Here is a 26,775-nt window from a genome sequence, read left to right on the forward strand (position 1 = left end):
AATCTATTCAAAAATTGTTGCATGTTATCAATTCTGAAATACTTTTGATCATTTTCTGAATGCCAGCAAGTTATGTACCTGGTCTTCTGGCTCCCCATCATCCAGAGTTGTAGCATCAGGTTCATCTGCACTTGCAGGCAACTCTCCACTGACTGAATCACCATTTTTATCCATTTCCTCAGTTTCGCTGTTTTTTTGCTCCTCTATTCCATCTTGATCACTTGTGTCCTGGGAATCACTCTGGATTGCATCTATATCAGCTTCCATCTGTTACAAGACATGTATGTTACTGAGACATATAAAAAAAATTAAGTTGACCTATCCAGAAACCTGGACAATAAAGATCTGTGAAAGAAAATAAAGGGCTTTGAAATGTAAATGCTAAGACGAATGCTAAAAATTCCATATATGGACCAGAAGACCAGTGAAGAGGTGCTTGAAATTGCAAGAACTTAAGGAACTCTGAGAAGTGACATCCAGAAAAGAAAATGTCACATTTCAGCCATTTGATCAGAGCTGTAAAGCTAGAGAGATCTCTTCTAAAAGGCAAAGTGGAGGACGGCAGGAAGAAGGTCAACCAAAGCCTAGTTGGACGATGGATGTCTAAGTGGTTGCAGATGAGCTACAGTTAATGTGTGAGGATGGCACAAGGCAGGTGAGCCTGACATACCATGACAACAGATCTCCTGGTAGGAGCAGCTATAAGCAGCAGTAGCATGAATGCTTTATGCACAATCACCACATAACACACATGCATCATTCACATGCCTGTACAGAGCTTCAGTCTCTTGTTTTTAATAGGAACAAGAGTTCAATTAGTTCATGACTGATCTGCAGCTCAATGCCACTTAACTAATTTGGCTCCACAGCCCTCAATAGCCCTGCCTAACAAAAGTCCACTTATCTCAGTCTTGAAAATGCCAATTTTCCTAGCATTCACAGCTTTTTTTTTTAAGAGGGGGGCGTAGAATAAGAAGGAATTCCATCTTTTGTTTGAAAAGTGCTTTGAATCTTTGCCCCTGAATAGCTTACTTCTAATTTTTATCATGCCATGTTCTAGATTCACAGCTAGAGAAGGCAGCTTTACCGTATCTACCCCGTCTAGCAAATTATTTTAACATCTTAAAAACCTCAATCAAATCAGCCCTCAAATCTTCGATACCCAGGGGAATCAATGAACCAATATATTCCAGCTCCCTTGAGATGAAGGCCAACTGTCCATTAAGCTACAGTATTTTGCTGTTGAGTACACACTCAATAATGTGTACACTTGGGCTCCCAAACCACTATAGCTTCTTTATAGTTCCTCATCATTTAGAAAATACTTTGATTTATATTTCTTCGTTTTACATGAAATGATCTCACACTTGCCCACATTTGCTGTATTAGCTCATTCACCTAAATAGTCTAGGTCCTTCTGCAATTTTCTTGTGTCATCTGCAAACATGGATATACAAATCTATTTCTTTATCCAAGTCATTATTAAATCTAGTAATATTTTGAGATCCAGGACAGGATCCTCAGAGCATCACATTCTGCCAATTAGAGGGTCAAACCTTAGCACCTGTCTCCTTCCCAATGAATTTCCAACCCAAGTCAAAAGGCTACCTCCAATTCTGTCCACTTGTGATTTTTGCTAATAATCTATTGTGTGGAATCTTATTGAATGCATTTAGGAAGCCTACATGGATAATGTCCATGAATATACTATTTGACAGACATAGCTTACTCGTAAACCTATACGATTTTCTCTATTATGCTTCTATTTGTTCAAGTGCTCAGCCACTATCCCTAATGATAGATTACAGTAATTTCTCCACAACTGAGGTTAAACTGTAAGCTTGCAGTTAACTGGTTTCTCTCTCCTCCCCTTGTCAAACAATGGAACATGAACAAATTTCCAATCTAACAACACAATTTCCAAATCAAGGGAGCTTAGAAAGATATGTCTCACTGCTTTTATTAATCAGTGCAAAAAAGTCACATTTCAACTCTACAGAGCCAACAAGCATTTAAACATTTTAAAACATGATTTTAGCAAGCATTGGAGTATTTTTAAATGGGTGATAAACTATTAAATGTTGGTGTTCAAGTCAGACTTGGGTGTCCTTGTACAAGAAATCCAAAGTTAACATGCAGCCAAGCAAACTATTAAGGCGGCAAATGGTATCCTGGGGTTTATTGTGAGGAGGTTGAAGTACAAAAATAAGGAAGTCTTGCTGTAATTGTACAGGGCTTTGAAGAGAACACATCTGAGGACTGTGTAGTTTCAGACTCCATATCCAAGGAAGGATATACTTGCCTTAGGAGTGCAACACAATTTCACTGGATTGATTTCTGGCATGAAGGAGTGTCATGTGAGGAGAGATTGAGTGAATGGACCTTTGCTCACTGGCATTTCAAAGAAAGACAGATGCTCTTAATGAAATATATTAGATTTTCAGGGGGCTTGACAGAGTAAATTCAGAGAGATTGTTTCTCCTGGCTGAAGAGTCTAGAGCTAGGGATGAGCAATAAATGATAGCTTATCCAGTGACGTCCACATCCCGTAAACAAAAATGAATTAAAAATATCTAGAGGTCAAAATCTCAGGGAAGGGGTTAGCTATTAAGGGCTGAGATGAAGAGAATTTTCTTCAGTCAGAAAATTGTGCATCTTTGAAATTCTCTACCTCAGAGGGCTGTGGATGCTCAATTACTGTTCCAAGACTCAAAATGAATCAAGGAATTTCTGGGCTGTGTAGGGAAGTGAAATTGTGGTCAGGTCAAAGATCTGCCATGATCTTATCAAGGGGCTTTAAGACCTTTTCCTGCTCCTATTTATAATGCAATTTTAAGACTTAATTCAACGTGATAATGTTTAAATCAACCATAATCATTAAATAGAAATAAATATAAGGTGGGGTGGGAAAGGAGGTGGGGATAATAAACAAAAAAGACTTTAAAAGAGGATCAATTTGACTTTTATTAACTTGTGGATAAATCTTTCTCTTCAACTCCAACATTTGTTTCTACTACAAATGGCTCCATGGTTACCATCAATAGTCTTGATTTTAAGCATTTCTTTCTTACTGCCTCCCCAAAAAACAAGAACATTTTATTTAATCACGGTCTGGGCCCTGTGGACAAGGCCAGTGCTTATCACCCATTCCTAATTTGTGAGCCACCTTCTTGAATACAACCGAGTGGCTCGTTGGTCTATTTCAGAGGACAGTTAAGAGTCAACCACATTGCTGTGGGTCTGGAGTCAAACAGGCCAGAATGGGTCACGATGGCAGATTTCCTTCCCTAATGAATCAGATGGATTTTTATAACAATCTGATAGTTTCATATGCACCATTATTGATATTAGTTTTTACCTCAGATCTATTTAGTTGAATTTAAATTCCCGAGCTGCCAGGGAGGGGATGAAGTCATGTTTCAGGATTATTGGTCCGAGCCTCTAATAACATAACAGTTAGTAACATATTTGCCATGCTACTGTACCACAGTGCTAGTTGGAGCTCACAAAAGTATGTAAGAGGCAAAGTTCAAACACAGACAATCTTAGGTTTTGAATTTACAACCATCTGTCTTCACCATACTAAGCCATCCCCAATAATCATCTCACCTACCTCATGATTTGAGTACAAAGTGACAAAAATAAAGAGAAAAAGACGACAATGGTTTAATGATTTGTGCTTTTTAAAATTTGGCCTGAAAATTTATAAATGGTTTTTAAGTAGTTTTCAATCTGCAAACTTCTGCCACTAAGATGCAATTAAGCTTGAGACTAAGCAGCATTAATGTCTTGCAATTAAACTTTGTGAATTTCGAGACACATCTGAAGTACACGATTAATATTGTGTATTGTAGGGTATAAACATCCTAGCTAACAACTCTAACTGACCATAAGTAACATCACTGGAGATTTGCCTCCTTTTTAATAAAAACAGTAGTACACCTGATGAGCTACAGGGTAAAGCTAAAAAATATAGTACTAAGCCATACAAGCCTGTGATGAGCTAATTGATTTCAGCCAGCCAGGACATTGTTGGGTGTTAATATTCAATTCAAGGCCTAGCGAAGGGGATGATGTGATGAATCTGTCAGGGCTTCCAAATCTGCTTTTCCAGAAACTTTTACAGGAAGTTTACATATACTGATGTTAGACAAGTAGAATTAATTTCAGTTGTAATGCCCTCCATGACAAAACAGCACCCAGAATCGCTAGGTGGATCACACAAGATAACGAGTATGACAAGCTGATAAGGCTATTTAAAACATGTATACAGGATCCTTGGCTTTATAAATAAGAGAGGGGTAAAAAAGTAATAGTAAACATTCATAAAACATGTTGGAACAGCTGGAATACTGTGTCCAATTCTGCATACCACAATTTAGGAAGGATATCAAAGCCTTGGAGGTGATTTATTTATTCTTTCATGGGAAGTGGGAGTCACTGGCAAGGCCAGCATTTCTTGCCCATCTCTAAAGGCCCTTAGCTTACTAGGCCATTTCAGAGGGCAGTTAAGAGTTAACCACACTGCTGTGGGTCTGGAATCACATGTAGACCAGGACAGGTAAGGATGGCAGATTTCCTTCCCCAAAGGGCATCATTGAACCAGATAGTTTTTTTTTAATGACAATTAATGATAGCTTCATGGTCACCAATACTGAGAATAGATTTAAATTCCAGATTTTTTTCAACTGAATTTAAATTCCACCATTAGTCTGGGCCTCTGGATTATTAATCCAGTGACATTACCACTACGCCACCGTCTACCCTGCTAACTAAAATGGTACCAGGGACTTCGGTTGAGTGGAGAAATTGGGATTGTTCTTCATACGATAGAAGATTCAAGGGAGGTTTAATAAAGGCATTCAAAATTATAAAGGGTTTCGAAAGTAGATAAGGAGAAATTGTTACCAGCGAGGGTTGATAACCAGAGAACACAGGTTTTAAGGTACGTGACATAAGATTCAGAGGGTGGATCAGGAGAATTATCTATGTACCGAGCTATGATGATCTGCAATCCGCCATCTCAAAAGATGACAGAAGCAGATTCAATGATAACTTTCAAAAGGGAATTGGATATATAATTGAAGAGGAAAAAAATTAAAAGGCAACATGGAAAATCCAGACAGTGGGACGAACTGGATACCACTTTCAAAGAGCTGACACAGGCATGCATAGCAGCCTCTTTTTGTGTTGTATGTTTATAAGAATGGCCACTTGGGGATAAATATTGGAAAACTTTTTGTGCCTTTGAAGCTGTAGCTTAATTAGAGCCAATGCCTTCAGAATGGGAAAGGTGGAAAAGGGGAGAAATCTGAATAAAAAGTATCAGTGCTCAAATGCCTCCTTCAAGATGCTCTGAGATATTGTGTACCTGTCCTACGTTATGCACAAAAAATTTACATACATTTTGCCGTAAAATTAACTTATATTATAAACCCCTCATCAAAAATTCAGCATACCCTCATGGCATCTTGAAAAATCACAACAGGAAATATCTTTGTGAAAAGCAGGTTGAACTGGGCACCTGGAAGCCATTGTTTTTCATTGTCCTGCTGTTCATGACATAAATGCAGTAAATTTTGTATTTACCTTGCCATTGCCATCCTCCTCTGTGCTGACATCACCACCAGCTTCATCAGTATCCTGTTTTTTCCCTTAAAATAAAACAGTACAGTTTATCCCATGCACTCAACTGAACAGATCACTGTACATCCTTGACTAATCTCTCAGTAATACAATCTACTCATTTGTGAAATGGTACCGAAGTATTTCAGAGAAAATTTACTTTAGCATTGCCTTTTTTTTAAAAAGCTAGAAATGGAAGTAAACAATTCACACAAAAAAAGTTAGACAACTTCGCAAAGAAAATCTTACCCTTGAGTATCACAAGATCAAGCAGTCAGGAATTCCACATATTGCCATCTTTTGGTTATATGACCTAATATCTCCTTATGTGACTCGCTATCATAGTTTGTTTTCTAATGCTCCTGTGAACTGTCTTGGGACATTTCAATACACTAAAGGCACTTTATATATACAAGTTGTTATTATTGCCAGGCAGAGCTGATGTTTTGCATACCAACACTCCTTCCCCTACACGTAGGGGAAAAAAGTCTCACTTCTGATAATTACATATTATAGTGAAGGAACAAAGTTACTTGAAGCAATTGGGAGTAATATTCAGAAGATCTGCCACATTGTTTAACACCAAATCTGTTGGGCAGCGCCAAACAAATTCCAATTGTATATCACAAAGAGCTATGTGCGAAACATCGTTAGCATTTATGGATAAGGAAAGAAAGCAAATAGGAGAACTCAATACTGGTAACAGAGGTTACTTTCTGGAATCGAGAAGGACAAGAACATATCCTTCAAATTCACCAAGCACAACCATTATGTAAATAAGTAGTTGGTTTGGTCACTTATTTAAATATCTATAGATTTAATCTATACAGTAACATTTAATTCCACGTTTCTTCACTGCTCCAACTGGACATAGCCTTTGTTTAAACAGGAAAACATTTTGATCCTTAAATCATTGCAGTAGCATTTTTGTGCTGAGATGAAACTAGAGCAGGGCGTTTGTACTTGTGTTTTTAATTCACAAGATGAGTGTTGCTGGCAAGGCCAGCATTTATTGCCCACCCCTGAACGCCCTGGAGGTGTTGCTCAGCCAACCACTAACATCTTCCTTTGTGCAAGATATGACTCCAACCAGTGCAGATTTTACCCCAATTCCCACTGACTTCAGTTTTACTAGAACTCCCTGATAATTCATTTGGACAAATGCTGCCTTGATTTCAAAGGCAGTCACTAGCTCCTCTGGAATTCACCTCTTTACTGCTTGACAGCCCTGTCAATGACATCTTCTGTCACTTTGCTGATGATTGACAGCATGTCCTGTCAACTGGCAGGATTGGATTGGTCCTGCTTTTTGTGGACAGGACATGCCTGGGCAATTTTCCATTATCGGGTAGGTGCCAATGTTGTAACTGTACTGGAACAGCTTGGGTAGTGGCATGGCTGGCTCAGTTCGACATACCCAAACCATAAAAGGAAACCTTATAATGCAGTTACATTTTAGTGCAATCTCTCTGGTCTCATGGTCAAGAGTAACTGAATGAGCAGCAGCCGGAGGCATGCTCCGTTCGCGCTGAGCTCATGTTGCCCCTCTGTTCCTCACGTGCTTTCTCCCTCTACTCTTCCCATGGCTCCTGCCAACGATAGAGATACTCTGCAGTGAAAAGCAGATAGAGATATGATATCTCTATGTAAATACATATTTCCTTAAAAGCATTATTAAAACTCACTTTGCATACAGCATTTTCATATTATGCGTAATATACAGATTAGAATTGAGGGGGAATACTGTAATTACTAATCCATTTGAAAAATTTCTAACAAAGTTTGACAGCGCTAATGACTGCAAGTCAAAATTATTCCTACATTATTTCCTTCGAAATCTAACTATGTATTTGAATTATTAATTTGAATACAATTCCAATGAAAAAATGCCTAATTTATATATTTGTTCATTATCCAATCCTTCCATTTCCTCAACCATTCTGGATTCTTCTTCTGTATTGTCCCCTGTAAACAATTTGCAAAAAGATTACAACGGTAAAGCTGTCAAAAGCATAAAGAAACTCTGAAATTATCCTTCTGAAAATGGTCTATTCTACTTCAATCAGTAAATATTGTTTAATCGAACATCTGGTTGAAGTTCTGAAAACCTGCCATATCCAACAATGAGTGGTGGCCAATGACAAATAAAAGGAGACAGCTCCATCAACATGCCTATTTTCAGAACTGGCGGACTCCAACAATACAATCATCTTCAGCTAGAAGTGCTAAGTGGATGGCCCTTCTCAGCCTCGCTAGGACACCCCCGCACCCTGGTCTACCCATGTCACAGATAGCAGCTTACAGCCAATGCAATCAATTCCCTGTGACAGCAGAAAAATGGACACTGCAAAGTTGACAGACACGGACAACATCCCAATTATAGTGAAGCTAATATGGTACAACACTGATATCTAACAGTATAGGAAATTCATGAAGTGTGCCCTGTATGTAAAAAGGACAAATGGGATATGGTTTGACTGGTCAATTATCAATCATTTTTAAAATGCTGGATGGCATCATCAATAATTTTATCAAGAACACTTAATCATTAATAACCTCCTCACTGATGCTGCATTTGACAGCAAAACTCGGCTCTAGACCTTATTACAAATTTGGTCTGAACATGGGACACAAAAGTTGAATTCCAGGGGTGAGCCAAGATTTACAGCCCTGGACATCAAGATAGCAATCCAGGCTGATTTCTGTGATGAAGGGGTTGTTTTGTGAAGAGAGGTTAAGCAGGTTGGGCCTATTTAGAAGAATGAGGGGTGATCTTCTTGAAAAACGGGGTTGTCCAACATAAGACCCACAGGCCACAATCCGGCCCACCATGCCTCTCTATGCAGCCTGTGGACTCACTGTACAAAAATAGGCCAGCAGAAGTGCCAAATCTGCAAGGAGCAGCTCCTCTAATCACAAACGGTTTCTCTCCCACCTTTGCTGCTGATTGGGCATTTGCTGGTTAGCCAAAGACTGTTTGGAGAGTAAGTCTGTGATTGGAGGAGCAATGTGAAGGTGAGTAGCTATGGTACATTCGCTCTGTCTTTCCCCCTCCCTCCCGTGCAGGCAGTGGCCCTCTAAAGGAGCACAGGGGTCAAGGAGGCCACAAGGAACAGCAGTTGCAGCAATAGTGCCCGCCTGCCAGTCACCACCCCCCACTGAAGTCTCAGGCAGGGCTGAATGAGAAAGCAAAGATCTGGACACCTTCACGGCAATCCAAATTCCTCCTTGGCTGTAAAATGCCCAAATGTCGTGGGCTTGGGAAGGGAGTGACAGCATGCCAGTCTAGGTGAGTAAAGGAGTGAGAGAGTCTGAGGGAGTGACCCAGGAACATACACACCAGTCCTTACCTCCCTCCCTCCCTAAAAACCTATTCACAAAGCAGGCAGGGAGAGGTGGAAAACCCAGGCTGAAAGGCAGCTTGCCCCTGGCCCTCACTTTTGTATGAATTCCGCTGAGGCCAGCTTGGAGTGCATGCCACCAGAGGCAAATGCAAGGTCAGTGTTAATTAAACGCAACTCCTTAGCTCAGCCCCATTCCCCACCCCTTCCCTGATGACCTGGACTTGGGGCCTAGTGTCTCTCAGCTCTGTTTCTTAAGCGAAAAGGCAAAAATGATTTTACTGGTTGGTTCCGCTGCTTGGCACTTTTTAATCATCATTTTAATGAATTGCTTCTTTAAAAATGATCAATTTATTGCATTTACATTTGTTTTTTTAAAATTCATGTTGAATATTGTGCCAAACCTTATCTTTACAAAATCTGCTCATCTGTCCCTTGGGTGAGAAAAAAATTGAAATGTGACCTCTCACTTGAAAAGATTGGATAACCCTGTTGAAACATAAGATGCTTGAGGGGGCTTGACAGGGTAGATGCTGAGAGGATGTTTCCCTTCGTGGAGGTACCTAGAACTAGGGGGCAGAGTTTAAAAATAATAGCACTCCTTTATGGAGATGACGAGGAATTTCTTTAGTCTTTGGAATTCTTTTCCCAGAGAACAGTGGGAGCTGGGTCACTGAATATATTCAAGATTGAATATATTCAAGGCCAAGTTAAGACATATTTTTGATCTGCAAGGGAATCAAGGATTATGGTGAGCAGGCAAGAAAGTGGAACTGACGCCACAATTAGATCAGTCATGATCTTATTGAATGTTGAAGCAGCTCGAGGCACTGAATGGCCAACTCCTTTATCTTATGATCTAATCAAGCATAACACCAGGGAGCCGTAGTAAAACTGAAATTCAATGGGGATCAGAAAAAAAATACTCCAGTGACTAGGTTGTGGTTGTAGGGTGACAACAATCATAACAGCCCCAGAACTTCACTGCAAGTATGCAACAATGTAGTGTCTCAGGCCCAGTTATCTTCAAGTGCTTCAACGTTTTCTTGTTGATGGTCTTCAGTTCTACTCATAATACCCTGGAAAAGCAGTCCATTCCCATATGCTGCAGGCTTGAGCTGATAAGTTGAAAATTATATGTACACCACATGTGCCAGGCAAGGACCGTCTCCAGCAAGAGAGCACTTAACCAACTTCCCATGACATTTAATGGCAAATACAACATTAACCATAGAACTAGAGAAAAGTTACAGCAGAGAGAGAGGCCATTCATGCCTGTGCCAGCAGAAAAACAAAAGAAAACTAGTTGCCCATTTTAATCCCATCTTCCAACACCTGGTCCATAGTCTTGCAGTTTACAGCACTTTAGGTGCAGATCCAGGTGTCTTTTAAATAAGTTGAGGGTTTCTGCCTCTACCAACAAACCAGGCAATGAATTCCAAACACGCACCACCCTCTGGGTGAAGAGGTTTTTCCTCATGTTCCCTCTAATCCTTCTACCAATCACCTGAAACCAGCCCCCTGGTAATTGACCCTTCTGCTAGGGGAAACAGGGCATCCCTGTCTACTCTATCTAGGCCCCTCAATCAGGTTGCCCCTCAGCCTCCTCAGTTCCAAGGAAAACAACCCCAGTCTAGCCATATTTTGCTCATAGCTGCAATTTTCAAGCCTTGGCAACATTCTTGTAAATCTCTTTGTTCTCTCCACAGCAATTATGTCCTTCCTGTAATATGGCGACTAGAACTGAACACAAAATTCCGGCTGTGGCCTAACCAGCATTTTGCACAGTTGCATCATTACATCCCTGCTTTTGTATTCTACACCTCAACCAATGAAGGAAAGCAGTCCGTATGCTTTCTTTACCACCTTATCCACCTGTCCGGCCACCTTCAGAGGCCTGTGGACGTACACACCAAAGTCTCTCTCTTCCTCGACCCCTCCCAATATCCTCCCATTTATTGTGAATTCACAAGCTTTGTTTTCCCTCCCCAAAATGCATTACCTCACACTTCTCTGGAGTGAATTCCATTTGCCATTTTTCCACCCACTCAACCAAACCATTGATATCATTCTGGAGACAACAGCTATTCTTTTCACTATCAACTATATGGCCAATTTTTGTGTCATTTGCAAATTTCTCAATCATGCCACCCACATTTAAGTCTAAATCATTAATATATGCAACAAACAGCAAGGGACCCAGTGGAACGCCACTGGAAACCATTTTCCATTCACAAAGACATCCATCAACCATTACCCTTTGTTTCCTGTCACTGAGCCAATTTTGAGTTCAACTCACCACATTCCCCTGTGTCCCATGGGCTTTTACTTTTCTGATCAGTCTGCCATGTAGGACCTTGTCAAATGCCTTCCTAAAATCCATATAGGCCACATCTATTGCACTACTCTCAATCCCCCTTGTTACTTCTTCAAAAATTCTATTAAATTAGTAAGACACGACCTTCCCTAACAAAACCATGCTGACTACCCCCAATTAATCCATTCCTTTCTAAGTGACAGTTTATCTTGTTTCAGAACTGATTCTAATAATTTGCCCACCACTGAAGTCAGACTAACCAGCCTATAATTATTTGGAATGTCCCTCCCACCCTTTTTAAATAATGGTACAACGTTCGCAGACCTCCAGTCCTCTGGTACCTCACCTGCATCTAGTGAAGATTGGAAAGTGATTCTCAAAGGAGCTGCTGTTTCCTCCCTGGCTTCCTTTAAGAGCCTGGAATATAATCCATCGAGCTCTGGTGACTTATCTACCTTCAAGGATGTCAATCTCTCCAGTACATCCTCTCTCACCATGCTTATTGTATCTAATACTTAACATTCCTCTGTAACTAGAATATCTGCTTCATCTATCTCCTTAATGAAGACCCCCCCCCCCCTTCATTAACATCCTGGAAAAGGGAATCACCATTAACTAACCACAAATAACATGGCTACTAAAGCAGGTGAGAAGCTCAGTATTCTGGGTAGAATATCTCTCATCACCTGATCCGTTAAAGCCTTAGCACTGCTTAAAAGGCAAATAACAGGGGTGTGATGAAACTCTCCACTTGCCTGAATGGGCGCAGCTGCCACTCAAGATGCTCAACACCCTCCAAGACAAATTTGTCCACTTGATGGTCATCTCATCCACCAGCCTAAAATATCCACCCCCTTCACCATGACAACTCACCAAGTCTTCCTCAGCAGCACTTCCAAAATCCACAACTGCCACAGAGAAGAAAAAGGGCAGCAGGTGTATGGAAAAATCACCACCTCAAAAATCATCTCTCAGTTGGCTTAAAGATATTTTGCCATTCCTTCATCACCAACATTCAGCAGTACCAACAGTTTTGGTAAAAAAGGTTTTAAGAAAACCCAAGACCCTTCCCGTTGCAAAACTGTACAACAAAAGTTAGTAAAGAGACTACCTTTGCTTTTAGGTGTTTTCTTTGAAAGAGTATCGGAAAAGAGCTGCACGTTATCAGGATCGCCTCCCTCCTCTTCTATTACCTGTTTTGATAAAGTAATATTTGCAAGTTTTTCTTCAAAACTTGAACTCAATAGAAAACAAAATTATGAATTAAAACTGGAAAACAAATGCAAAAGCTGTATATTTGAGGTCATGTATCAATAAGCACAGCACATTATAAAAGTTTATACTCCAATTAAATACTGCTGTTAACTTAAACACTTTTACAGCAAGTGATTAATTTGAACCCTGTGGTTTTTCTAAACATTGAATTTACGCTTAGAGAAACCACAAATTAAAATTTTATACAGTAATCCAGCAACTAACCCACTGAAAATTTCTGAATTCGGACCACACTAATTGCATTCAGCTTTGATCATCCGACAATTAAATGTACCCGGGCAATTAAATAAGGTTAATTTATTCAATGGCTCTATGTCCTAACGCAAATTGTGAAAATCTTTTCCCTTTAAAGTGTGACTGTCATTCGATCTCGCAGATCGAAGAAATCAGAAAATGGACATTTTGTGCTGCTCAAATCATAAGCAAACGAAAAGCTTTAAACGATCAATTAAAAGGAGTCAGTTAAATGTCTATTAAAGAAAAAAAAAGGGTGCCTTTATCCACCCACTAAGAACATGTGGGTGAGAAAAGGCAAACATTCCTCATTAATCAACGTTATTTGATTTTGTTTTACAGGTGACTGCTCGCATAAAATTTTGCGCATCGTCTGTCACTGGGAATCACCCAGCACAGAACAGAGCAGATCTCAAGCATTTTTCACCGTTAAGGGGAAATTTAATTCGCTGAGATTTGTTTGTGCGCAGTGAACATTAAACCCATTTAAGAGAAGCAGCAGCGGCCATTAAGATGTGTGTGTGGGGGGGGGGGGGGGGGGGGGAAGGGGGCTAAGGCTTCATCCGAGGCCTAAAGGTTGCGGCGGTAAACCGCGGCGCCAACTCTCTCTCCCCTCTCCATGACTCTGTCGAATGCTCACACCTGTTTCAACCTGGCGATCAGGACGGTTTTAACACCACTTATGTCTAGATTCCGCCGTTTGAGTTCGGATTTGAGATCTACGACACGCAGGTCTGTGATGCGCCGGGCCTCAGTGGCGCTGGGAGCGGCGGCCATTTTAGGCGTCTCCACCAAGCGAGCTGCAGCTCGAGCGCCAAGTTCCGCCCACCCAAAGGGTCGCATTCACGCCTCTGACTCCGCCTCCGGTAGGAACCCGGATGGCGAGGCTCCACCCCCGCCCCGGGTCGCAGCTGCACCCATGACTCCGCCTTCGAGAGGAACCCGGATGGCCAGGCCCCGATCATACCCCCCCCCCTCCCCCTCCCCCTCCCCCTCCCCGGGTCAGCCGCGCCCATAACTCCGCCTCCGATAGGAACCCGGATGACTAGGCCCGCCCCCCCCCCCCCCAATCATGCCACTTGCCCCGCGCCCGGCAGGAGCCCGGATGCGAGCCGTTGCCGCTCAGAGCGCGCGGTGGGTTTGGTTGACGGCGGCAACGGTGTGTCCGCCCGGAGATAGAGCGGGAGCGCGGACAGCCCCAGATATAAGCACGAAGCACTTTCTGAGCCAAGGCCCCGAGCCCCTTCATTTACAAACGTTGCACGAGCTGCCGAGAATTAGACCCTTGACCTCATTTTGAATATATTTTTAAAGCAATGCGATTGGGCCGATTTCCCGGCTCTGCCTGCTATTTGGACGAAGGTCATCGACCTGAAATGTTAACTCTGCCCCTCCCCGGAGCATTTTCTAGCATTTTCTAGTCTGTTCTAAAATATTGAGTGGCGATGTCACCGTTTCTATCGGGGAGGGGGAGGGGGGGGGGAGGGGGAGAATCACGGCTTCTTGTTGATTAGACCGAAACGTTGGAACTACTGAAATATTTTTATTCTGGCTCCAACAGCCGTTCTTTCGATTGTCAGACAACGTACATCTGCCTCTGGTGTGCTGCCTCAACGTTTAAATTGTGTGCGTGTACGTTCCGAAGACGCACTTCAGGGTGTAAAGAGGGCGCTATGGGAAAAAAAAGTTGTTGTTGCATGGAAGCGGGTAAAAGTCACGCATGCGCCGTAATTTTCCCGTCCAAAAGCGTTTTGTGGAAACCAAAGCTGCCCCGAAGAAAGAGGAGAAAGAAAAAAACGGCAGAGACAGGGCATGATTATTCTGTTCCATATACAGAGAGAGAGAGGGGGAGGGGGAGGGGAGGGGAAATAGATTGGGAGATTGGTATTTATTTGGTATTCAGAAACGGCAAACAAAGCCGCTGCCGTAAAATAAAAGAAGCCGGAAAGTGAATGCAGACGGTGTCGTAAGGAATTGCAAAAAAAAAACAACAAAGCCCCGGAAAGCAGGAGCGGGGCCAGTGTCGTAAAGGGGAAAGGAAGCCGGAAAGCAGGCGCCGTCTGTGTCGCAAAGGCGGAGCTGCCCCGTCCGATGCATTGAGCAACCCGGGCTGAGCAGCGAAGCTTCGTCGTTCAGGGGCTTCTGTAAACAAGAGGCTAAATCCCTCAAAGGAAATGTCTGAGTAAGGCCCATTGGAAATAATGCGCGGCGGCCAGCACCTTACAGTGAAGCTTCGGTAAGCTCCTTTCGAGGCTATTCGCCGTTTTTTTTTTTAAAAAAAAAAAAAAATTTAATTTTGATCTTGTTTAATTTTAACCCCCTCCCTTCCCGGCCGGTTTTTTTTAAAAAAAAAAAGTGATTATAAAGTCCCGGCCTTGGTCAGCGCATTTCGAGCTGCTGACGTTTATATACCCCCCCTCCTCCTCCTCCTCCTCCTATATACACACACACACACACACCCCTCCCCCGCACAATTTATTCAGTAAGGGAGGGGGAGGGGGAGGGGGGGGGGGGGGGGGGGGGGCAGAAGTTTGAATCCCGACTGCAATCTTTTAATAATACCAATTTTTTTTTTTTTTTGCATTTTGCAGTCAAAATTATCAACGGGTTTCAGTATCTAGATGGTGGTTGCCAGGGAGTGATGTAGGATTCTCAACGGCAATTGAATTGTCTGTGTTGATTGATTGAGTACTCTGCAGTGTACTTTATGGAGGAGCAGAAAAGGGGGGGGGGGGGAATTCTGCCTGCCTTTGCTGTGTTTTTGCAATTTTTAACATTCAGCTTCATCAAGGGTTTGTGGTTTACAGGCTGGAGGATACCGGTTTAGATTTGATGCTGCTGCTGCTGCTGCTGGTTATTCCAGAGCATGCTTCAAAATGGTCTGTCAAGGCTTGAAATTCAACGTTTTCTTATTTTTCTTATTCTCTTCGTATAATTCTTATTGCTCAGAGCATCTTCATCATCTAACTTATACTTTGAAATGATAGTGTCACTTATGAACATTTTAACTACATAATTTGAAAAGAAAGTTTTGCAATTTAGATTTTAGTTGAGTCTGAAATAAATATAAAAGAATGGACTTGCAAGACCCATTAAAATTCTTGATAGTATATTGTGGTTAATTTGTTTAATTTGTAACAACCAATAATTAATATGACTATAACTAGATTTGTGTACTTTGACTTCCGATGTGGAAAATATTGTGTATAACTAGCAATCAATTTATGCTCCATGTAATATAATTCTTTATTTGAAGTACACTTTTTTTTGCTTAAATGTGTTATCTCTTAACATCACTTCTGAAGCAGTCACTTATGCTGGGATGCCATCTTTTGAGCCCTGCACCCAAATAGTCATTATTCATAAGTGAAACTGGGACAGTGGCTGTCAGCTGAGAATTCCGCCATTTGGGGAAGAGGGAAGGTGATCACAGTCCAAGGGAATTCATGACCTGTTTCCATATTCAAGTACTGTAAGCATCCTTTCCTGCAGGATATAGGCTGATTTTAAAAAAAAAACAAGATCAGTTGTTTTAGCTCTAAGCTGGAACTTTATTGGCCTTTGTGGCTTAAACCACCATGTGGTATGCTTATCTGTGGCCTTCAGGTAAACAATCTGTTTTAAGGATTGCTGTAACAAATGTTATACACGCTGTCATGCAGTTTTGCCTTTCATTCAACCAAATAATTCTTTAGTGAAGATTTGCTTGGGATGCACTGTGGTATTTTTTTCACAAATAGTCAAATGCTTGCTTGAAGACATCGATCCTGTTTTTGTTTCCAGATTTTAAAAAAAATCCTTTTTGCTTGATTGTTTTAACATCAACTTACATTTTTATAGTTTTTGAATGTTTAAAGAAGTCCCCAAGAGGTGTAATAAAATAAAACTTAAGCATTGCAGGCAAGTTCTGATATAAATCTGTGCTCAAGCTTTTTTTCTATAATTTGTCCATCACTGAACTTCTGTGAAATGCCTGAACAAAAACAGGAAATACTAGAATTATTTTTTATTACCACCAGCATAGAGAAAAGTTAGTTTAGCATTTCAGGTTAGATATTTCATTAGAGCTGCATTCTAACTGAGGTTCAAAGTTTTGGGAGAGGTTTGTCTTTCCACTTGCTGAAAGACATGCTGTGTTTGCAGCATTTCCAGCATTTATTTGCTTTGCAGTATTTTTTTTAACATTTGTTTTATCGAGTTGCTTCTGAAAATAAGCTTTGTCTTATCAATTCTACCCCACTGTAAATTAATTTGAGTCAAATTAACCAATCCCTGTCTTGACAATTGTCAGTGATAGAGGATTTGTGGTGAAAAGCATCGATGCCTCTAAAGGGAAGCTAACTGAGTATACGAGGGAAAAAGGAATAGAAGGATATGCAGATAGGGTTAAATGAATTAGGGGAGAGGAGGCTCTTGTGGAGCATAAACACCCATATGGACTAGTTGAGCTGAATGACCCGTTTCTGTGCTGTAAATTCTCTGTAATTCATAGGATTTTCTTTTGTTTGACTGCAATGATCATAGATTCTGGTTATGGTAGTCAGTAGGCCTGTCACTGATTCGCCAGACCCAACTGGTTGAAAACGACAGTTGGAGCTAGTTCTCCCTTTTCACACTTGATTATTTGCATACATGTGAATGTGTGTTTTTGTTAAGATCATTACATATGAAGGATCCTGAATGTGTACCTAATGATGCAGTAAAAATTGCTCCCAAAGCATGGAGAGGAGTGAGTCAGAGCAGCAGCCACTGTCAGCCTGCAAGCGCCAATTCTCCATTCATGTAATAGCACCAAACTTTCTTTATTTGACTGTACTTTATTACTAGTTTGAATAATCAGTTATTCTGTCTGAGATGAGGTTGAATAATCAACTTTGGTAAATTAATATTTGTGTCAGAATAGTGACGAAAATAGTGCAGACACTGAAGTAGTGTTTTGCTACCACAAGACTGTTAAGATTTTCCAGCAAAAGTTAATGTAATTGGGAGCCATCGGGCTTAAAAGTCACTCTTTTTAGATGTTCATTGTCATACATATTTAAGGTGATGGGTCTGCAAGTTAGTGCTTACAGTATGGAACTGTGCATGCTTACACTTTGATTGCCTTCTGCTTCTGTTCTCCTTAGTTGATGGATAAAGAGACACTGGGCAAACAAAGCCTCCTTTTAATGGGGTACTAAATTATGAACAAAAAATAAATTTATCAAACTAAATAATATTTACACAGTCAGCCATTCCTTTCATTTCGTGTGGTGCCTGCTGACTGGAAGACATTGTGCATATTCTGCTTCTAAAGTTAAAAAGGCAAAGGGGTTTGCTGCTTTTTTTTCTGGCCTTGATGCAAATAATTTTGATGCCATGAGTTACTTTGTTCATTTAACATTGGAAGTCAGAGTACCATAACAATATGATGAACTTTATTTGGTGAGAAGTGACATCATGTAGAAATTTATAATCATGCTGCAAGTAATAATGTAATTAGTGTAATGTTGCAGAGCATGCATGTTTAGAAATGGCACTCATTAAGGAAAAGTTGTCAAATGACGTAAATCTTCCGTCCATACTGTAATGTTTTTGTGCAATTTTCAAAGGTTTAAAAACAATATATTTGACTCCTTAAAGGCTAAATAGATGGAGACAATTATCTGCAAGAAATCCTGTACTTAACAGTTCCTTCTGTTTTGGGGGTGGGGCACAGAGGGAGAAAGAAAATGTATTCTGTCAAAGGCGCAACACAGATCTCAATTTTGAGTACATTTTGAGGATGTTTATGGATTCTATGTTTTTTCAATTCTTTTATTTAGAAATCTTTGAGAATTTCTACATAAATGATTGTTAGTTAGTCATTAGTCATCCCTGTCTTGTATTTTCCTCCTTGTTTTGATTTAATGATTCATCTGTTATATTATGAAAAGCATTTCTTCCAAGTTGCATCCTGCCAAAATAATTCTACCCAATCTCATTTCAGCCAAAAAAGAGACTTTGGCTATGACAATATTCTGGCCACCCCAATTTATGTAACAACTGCTTGCAATTCGACAGCACCTTTTTAAAGGAGAAAAGCATACCGAGGTACATTACAGAAATAAAAATATCCTTTTTAATAGAATTCATGACAAATAATTATGAACTTAGTTCAAAATTCCAGCTCTTCACTTACCCCACCACATCAGCATGCAGTCTGGCACATTCTGCAGGCTCCGTGAATGTCTCTAATTTTGGGTATATTGCCCTGCTGCCCACCGCCTCCCCCCTCCCCATACTTCAAGACCCAGCTGAGGATGGATGTTCTGAGTCAAACAAAGGCACTGCAATTCCAATAAGCTACCATCCATCTCTGCTTCCTTGATGAATGTTTTTTGTGGCATGAGACTTTGCTCGATCCATTTTCATTCTTCCATATGAAGCATACTCCTCCCATTCTCATACTCTCCATTGTTGGCTTCATGCTCTCACTGTATCTCTTAGTCTCAGCTGTTAATGGCCACGTGCATAATTTAAAGACGCACTCATGATTTATAAACTACAAAGGTAAATAATTTTGTACAAGCAGACCTATTTGATGGAATCACAACATAAGGATGATACGAAAGACAAAAATAAACTTGATATTATGAGCCAAGAATTAGAAAAGTGGACACAATTTTCTATGTAACAAATTAAATACTAATGAAACTTGTTCAACATTCTTGCCCATGTGCACCACCATAAGAAATCAGTACTATTGAAATATATTGCATTACTTCCTTTCTTTTTGGTAATGAATGTTTACCTTGGAATTTGTCAGACATCCGTTTGTTTTTTATTCTTTCATGGGAAGTGAACATCGCTGGCAAGGCCAGCATTTGTTGTTATCCCTAGTTGTCTTAGCAAAGGTGGTGATGAGCCGCTGCCTTGAACTGCTGCAGCCCATCTGGTGTTGGTATACCCATGCTGCTGTTAGGAAGGGAGCATGGTTCAAATTGAATCCAAATCAAATATCAGAGCATATAGGGAGCATGGTTTAACAACAGTGATCATTTGTTGTCCGTCCCAACAGCAAATTCCAGTGAAACTTGTTAATTGAGCCCCATGTTCAGAAACCTTTTCATACACAAGTCATTTATTCCAAACAAAACATAAGATTCTCCGAGCAGTTGTTAACACGCTGATGTGTTAACATAACAAAAAGCCGCCCTTTCCTTTTAGCCGTATCAAATTATGACGACTATACTTGATCTTTTCCTGTACAGTAATAGGTGGTCTTGCGGCGCAGTGATGACATTCCTGACTATGGGCCAGAAGCTCCAGGTTCAAGTCCTAGGCCAGGACTTGTTGGCCATGGGAACAGCGTTCATGACATGATTCAACAGGCAGATCAGCTTGAGAATCCTTCCACCACCTCCCCGCTATTCCCCAAAAGGAAAAAAGTGTGTGTGTGAAGATACACTTTAAAAATAAGTGTGGTAAAATGTTAGGGGTAGCTAAACTGTGGCTTGCAAGCCACGCGCAACTCTTAGACACAGTGTGGCTCATTCCTTGTGCTATGAAACCTGTTAAATTGCACATTATGGAAAGGTAAACAGCTGGGTGCAGCCTTGGCTAAGAACAGCTTCGCAAAGGGAGAGAACTGGAGAGCAGGCAGCAGCACTGGCGCGGGGGGGGGGGGGGGGGGGGGGGGGGGGGGGGGGTGGGGGGGGGTGGGGAGGTGGGGGGGGGGGGGGGGGGGGGGGGGGGGGGGGAGGGGGGGGGGGAGGGGAGGTGGGGGGGGGGGGGAGGGGGGGGGGGGGGATGTGGGAGGGTGAGGGGGGGAGAGAGGAGGGGGAGGGGGAGGGGGGAGAGAGGGGGTGGGGAGAGTGGGGGGGAGGAGAGGAGAGAGGGTTAAGATTAACGATTCGTTCCAACTCCATTGCAAGATTTATTTAATAGTTTCCTGCCGGTCTTATGTAGGGCTATATGACCCTCAGTGCCTTTTTCTCTGGCTCCCTAACCCGCCCCCTCACTGCTGACTCTCCAACTTGTGACCTCTGGTCAGTTAAGCAGTGAGCATGTGCTAGCTCTAATGTGTGTCAGTGAAGCAGATTTGTTTCTGCCATGACCAGAATTGTGTGTGAAGGAAGCCTGGAAGATAAGAGAGGAAAAAGCTGTATGAAGGAAGCCTGGAAGATTAGAGAGGAAAAAGCTGAAGGTTGTCTCAGAAATGTGCGCAATAGTAATAAGAATGTGTCTGTAAAAGTTATCCATGCCTTGCAGCTCTCGAATGTCTGAAAATTATCATATGCTGCCCTAGGGTTCCGATGGTTTGGCCACCCCTGTAATATGTGCTTGAAAACTTTTATATTCTACCTTCTCACAATTCTTGTGCAGTAGCCTGAGGCATGAAAAGTGGCAATGACCAGTGTAGATTAACCTCTTTAGTTAGAATGAGCATCATTTAATAATGGTTAGTATTCATAAAATTCTCAGGTTTAATGATAGTTACAAAGGAATATGCAATTTTAGGTTGTTTCTTTGATCGAGGGGCATACAGGAATGATTAAGACATACAGTGAAGGCATACGATTAAGAGGTTGGCAGTGTATCTAGGTTATCAGTGTAAATCGCCCTCTTATTATGGAAACTGATGTGAACTAGAACTATATTACATGAAACCTATGCAGATTCATGACAGTATCAGGAGATTTGCAATCCCTATATGTGGTTAACTACAAATAGCTGTTATGTGGTTACTCTACTATCTTGTACACATTTCTGCTAGTTTACAAAAGCATTATGAAACTAATTTTTCTGTTCTGTACAAATACGTAAGGGAGGACAATTGTTTCTCAAACAGGAAAGTGAGGTACAAGCCTCAATGTTGTCAGTATTTGGGCAAAGTGAGCCAAAAAAAAAGTCTGATGGGTACAGTAGTGCCTTTTGTTCCAGACTTGATGAATTTCTGAAAATATAATGTAATATTTTAAGGACCAAAACCCCGACAATTGCTGATTAGCATTGTCCAAACAAGATCCCTGGGCTTTGTGTTGTCCATGAGCCTGAACAATCCAGCTCTTCAAGCACAGAGAGCTGAGTATCTATGTGAGCTTATGTTTCTGCTGGCTTACCCTATTACAATTTTCATTCGGTTCTTCGTACTGGGTAAATTCTACTTTGGCGGAAAGGCCCAACTGCTTAACAGTATATGCAAATTGATTTCACCAGGCACAATGATATGCTGTAATTGGCCCGGAAACACAAAAGGCCTGGACGTACTAATGTGTGTAGGCAAACCATTAATAGCTAAATGATGTGTTAAAAGGAAAAATAATTTTTTTGAACTTCTATAGAACTGAAGTTGTTCTGCCTTGAGTTGTTAATAAATGTGCACACACTTTATAGCAAAGCCAATTGAATGTTAATGCTGAGCTCAGAGTGCAACTGCATTCAAAGTTGCACAATCTGGATTTTAAAATATATGCATGTTACAGACAGCAAATTCTAACCCTCTACCTTAAACTTCAAACATGTAAGTAAAACACTTCTTTTTCTTGCCCGCGAGAGTGTGGGTGGTTCAGCTGTCGATGCATTCTGAAAAGGAAGTTCCAGACTACTTTAGGGAGATGATTCATTGCTGAGTTTAAATATTTCAGAGCATAATCTTTTATAAAAGCCAAGTTTGTCCAGGACCTGAACATTGTGCCCAAATTTGGGGACACTATTCTACCATTAGATAGGATACAAAAGAAAATATGTCATCTTGTAGCCAATCTTTTTCACCTCTCCCTCTCTCTGTCTGCCCCATACTGTAGTACTAGAGACATTGACAGTGTAAACTTTTCTCCTTGTTGCATTTTTTCAGCTGCAAATGCACTATGCTAAATTTCAAATCAGCAGCCTTGCATAATTTCCCAGCACCTCAAAACAGTGGAGCTCTTTGCCTTGCTTGGTTTAATCTTTTTTCAACAATCTGCAGGCATTTGTAATGCAATAAGGTTGAAAACCATAAAATAGATTACTTATAAGCTTATCTATGAATAGATAACAAATAGTTCAGAGCAAAGTACTTAAAAGTGAGCTTGTCTTGTGCGCTCTTTTTATGGTTATGCTTCACCTGCAAATTCAGTGCAGTTGAATCTGTGCAATAATCCCACAGTAGAAGACCAAAAGAAATTAACAACATATGAAACTTTAACGCTGCACCTCATCTGCAGTGACTACAGTATGACTATTTGGTTAAAAACAATGTGCTGGAAATACACAGGTAAGGCAGCATTTGTGGAGAGAAAAGCAGTTAACATTTTTGGGTCTGTGACCTTTCATCAAACATCTTTTTCTCTCCACAAATGTTCCCTGACCTGCTGTGTTTCCAGCATTTTCTGTTTCTATTTCAGATTTCCAGATTCTGTAATATCTAGCTTTTGTATGACTATTTAGCTGTTGACATTTCAATAATGGACCAAATATTGCATTTTTCACAGGCGTACAAGTTTGGAAAAGGTGTCTGTATAATTGATACTTTGACTGGAGTAATATATTTTGACAACCCTGTCATATGGCTAAGTCTGACTTAAATCTATTTTGTAAATGAATACGCCACTGAACATTCAGCCACTTAGTCTAGCAATCTTTACAGATAAGAGCCAGCACGTATTGAGTCATATTAATGCATCTTTATTAATTAATGCATCTTTATTAATTAGGTGCTGTCCATATCTTTTCAATGGATAAATTACGTCTATTGAGTAATGTTTTTCTTTGCGAATCAGAAATACAGGAAGAAGCATATAATCTCAGGCAATTTTTCTCACACCCAGCCCCCTTTTATTCTTGTTCTCTCCCTTTTTGTCTCTCATTCATACACTCCCCCCACCCCTCCTTTCTGTTGATAACTATAGAAATACTCGGTCCTGTGCAGTTATTCTGTACATTTTTTTTAACGTTCAGACAAACTTGATGTCTCTTGGCCAGATGGTTTGAAATTGTTTTGAGATTTTGAGTAGGGAAATGGAACTTCAAAAATGTAACAATGCTTAAATGTGTTGATTCTCAACTTTTTTTAATTTGGCTTTGTCTCACTGTCATGTTCTTTTTAGGAGAGAGCATATTGTAAATAACCCTTTGACCTAAACCTAAGCAGGGGGAAAGTTGGTTAAATTGTTACACTTGGGGCGGAGTCATTGTTGCTGTGAAGCGGTTTCAGATTGATTTGAAAGTGGCAGCATAACATCTGAGTTAGATATAATCTGATTACTAAAGACTGAAGCACTGTGACCTCAGAATCTTTTTACGCCACTTCTGCTTGAAACTTTACTGTAGATAAAGCTGTGTTGGACTATTTGATTACTTCATGGGATTGTTACAGTCTTTTTCAATGTTATGAAGCAGTGGATGCTCCTGCTTGTGCTTTCAACTTGGAAGTAAAGACCTGCACTTGCCAGTGTGCACAGAGCTCTCGTGGAAGGCAGTGAGTCACCGGCTGCTTAACAACATGAATAGTGTGACCTGCACTTTGTGCTTAGCAGCCTGTCTCCCAGTACTTTTATAACCGCAGCTTGCATCTTGAAATTCAAACTGTTTTTCAGAAGTGTGTACCACGTGGGTGAAAATGATCAAATCAACAGCAGTAAATGAGATGACACCGAAGCACATTGTTAGGTTAAAGAAGAAGTGAAGAATTGAACTAGTTTTTATGAATTGATAAAATGTGAAGTCATTATTACCGTATAAAGGTACTTATTCTATAGGTACATCTGATAGGGCCCCTGTTTATCTCTGGAGGATACTGCATTGAAAGTTATTGAATATGGTATTCCACAAGAGAAAAAAAAATTACTCAAGTCCTGAGAAACAAAGCTCCTTCATTAGAAAATGAATGTAATGTTCATGAACTTGTATTCTGTTTAATGTAAATTTTTGTTTGAAAGTTTATACCAATCAAAACGGAACAGTGATGGCTTGGCCTAATAGATGGTGCTTTTTCTCATTACGAAACAGCATCCAAGAACACTTCTTTACATTGAAAATAGGGGTAACTGGTAGTCATAAAAAAAGGAAGGAGCATTATTACCTTAATGAGAATTTCAATGCTGGTGAAATTGTGCCATAAGCAGATGGAAGCATGGAGTGGCTAGGGTGTGGGATTTGAAGATTAACTCGGAGTGAAACAGGGCACAGCAGCTGGGCACTATTGGGTTCTACATGAATAAGCTATCAAGAAGAGAAATGGAACTTGGGGCTATGGGATAAAGGTTTTGGCAGGAACCACACAGGATGTCTTGTTCTTGCTGATGTTGAATTGAAGGAAGCAACTGCTGATGTTGACTAAGCAGCCAGAAAATGGTGGTGGCCAAGTGTGGCAGAGATGTAGAGTTCGATCAGGTCTCAAAACATGCGGAGGTTGAGCGTCTACCTGTGAATGATGTCACCAAAGTGCAACTTGTGGATAAAAAAATGATCGGTCAAAGATGGAACATGGTTCCTCCTCCCATTACTGAACAATTAAAGGACATTTTCTGGTTCTGTTGGGACAAATTGGAGTGTAACCAAACCAATGTAGTGTCACCAGGGTGAGCCATAGAGACAGTTGGAGTCATCAACTTTGTAAAAAGTTAGAGGTCAGGAGAACAAAGAGCAGCAAAGTACTATATTGTTGTCTCTAAGAATCGCATTGGTGACTTTGACCAGGGCATTCTTAGTGTTATGAGTGAATGATGGAAGAGCAGAGACATTAAGATTATTAATGTCATGTTCAAAGACTTCACAGACAAAGCAATAAAGTATACATATTTACAAACGAGATCAAGCTTTAGGAGGGGAGAGATGGGCAGCAAAGTCTGAAGCAGCCAAAAGGTAGGATCGAGACAACATTTACCACGAGGTAGATTTTTGGTAAATATTTAATGCAAGTTTTCTTAGACCTCGGAAACCAAATGTATAGTGTTGGTTATCTATAGAGAAGCTGGAAGAAAGTGGGAATGCATACTTATGGTTTCAAAGTGCTCAGTACCATTTGCAGTCCTCAAATACGGAAGCAGTACATGTCCACGTGCAGCAAAATCTGAACAACGTTCAGGCTTGGGCTGATAAGTGGCAAGTAACATCCCTGCCATTCAAGCACCAGAAAAGGACTGAGCAAACCTAACCATCTCCCCTTGACAGTCAATGACATTATCATTGCTGAATCCCCAACCATCCATATCCTGGGGGTTACAATTCACCAGAAACTGAACTGGACCAACCATATAAGTACTGTGGCTACAAGAGCAGGTCAGAGGCTGGGAATTCTGTTGCAAGTAACTCACCTTCTTGCTTCCCAAAGCCTGTACATCATTGACAAGGCACAATTTGGGAGTGTGATGCAATATTCTCAACTTGTGTGGATGAGTGCAGCTCTAACAGCACTCTAAGCTCAATGCCATCCAGAATAAAGCAATCTGCTTGATTGGTGTACCATCCACCACCTTAAACATTGACGGCACCACTGGCACTGTGGCAACAGTATGCACCATATGCAGGGTGCATTACAGCAACTTGCCAAGCCTCCTTCAACAGCACCTTTCAAACCCATGGCCTCTATCACCTAGAAGAACAAGGACAGCATATGCCTGGTAACACCACCTGCCAGTCCCCCTTCAAGCCACACACCATCCTGATTTGAACTATATCACCATTCCTTCACTGTCGTTGGGTCAAAATCCTGGAACTCCTTAACAGCACTGTCAATGTACTTGAACCACTGCAGTCGATCTGGCCTAAGAGTGTGGCTCACTGCCATCTTCTGAAGGGCAGTTATGGATGAGTCACAGATGCTGGCCTTGTGCATCCCATGAAAATATTTTTTTAAAAACTTGGGAGAGGTAACATATACAGTTATTGCATAGCAAGCAGAATACTGAACAATATTGCTAAATGTAAGCCTGAAGTTGTATAGTGCTTTGGTCTCAGTGCATTCTGTTCTGGTTAAGGCACAAGGGAAACATCCAAACCCTAGGCATGGTGCAAAGAAACACCATGATGCTGACCCCA

At 40.9% G+C, this 26,775-nt stretch overlaps 2 protein-coding genes across 7 annotated transcripts in view; one reads left to right on the forward strand and one right to left on the reverse strand.

Moving 5' to 3' along the window:
• sltm (SAFB-like, transcription modulator) overlaps positions 1–13,607 on the reverse strand; it is a 48,645-nt gene extending 35,038 nt beyond the window's left edge. For 4 of the 5 annotated variants that reach the window (XM_041174830.1, XM_041174827.1, XM_041174826.1 and 1 more), the window contains exons 1-4: positions 13,435–13,607; positions 12,395–12,476; positions 5,590–5,654; positions 79–267 (exon numbers count right to left, since the gene is read on the reverse strand). In XM_041174830.1, the coding sequence (XP_041030764.1) occupies positions 79–267; positions 5,590–5,654; positions 12,395–12,476; positions 13,435–13,569 (471 nt within the window). In that variant the 5' untranslated portion in view covers positions 13,570–13,607. The remainder of the gene's footprint in view (positions 1–78; positions 268–5,589; positions 5,655–12,394; positions 12,477–13,434) is intronic. The other variant, XM_041174829.1, reaches the window with a different exon arrangement.
• A 1,191-nt stretch (positions 13,608–14,798) lies between these two features.
• rnf111 (ring finger protein 111) overlaps positions 14,799–26,775 on the forward strand; it is a 120,485-nt gene continuing 108,508 nt past the window's right edge. For both annotated transcript variants that reach the window (XM_041175168.1, XM_041175170.1), the window contains exon 1: positions 14,799–15,028. The gene's annotated coding sequence lies outside the window, so the exon portion shown is untranslated. The remainder of the gene's footprint in view (positions 15,029–26,775) is intronic.

This window comes from Carcharodon carcharias, chromosome 26, assembly GCF_017639515.1.
Source record: "Carcharodon carcharias isolate sCarCar2 chromosome 26, sCarCar2.pri, whole genome shotgun sequence".
Lineage (NCBI taxonomy): Eukaryota > Metazoa > Chordata > Chondrichthyes > Lamniformes > Lamnidae > Carcharodon > Carcharodon carcharias.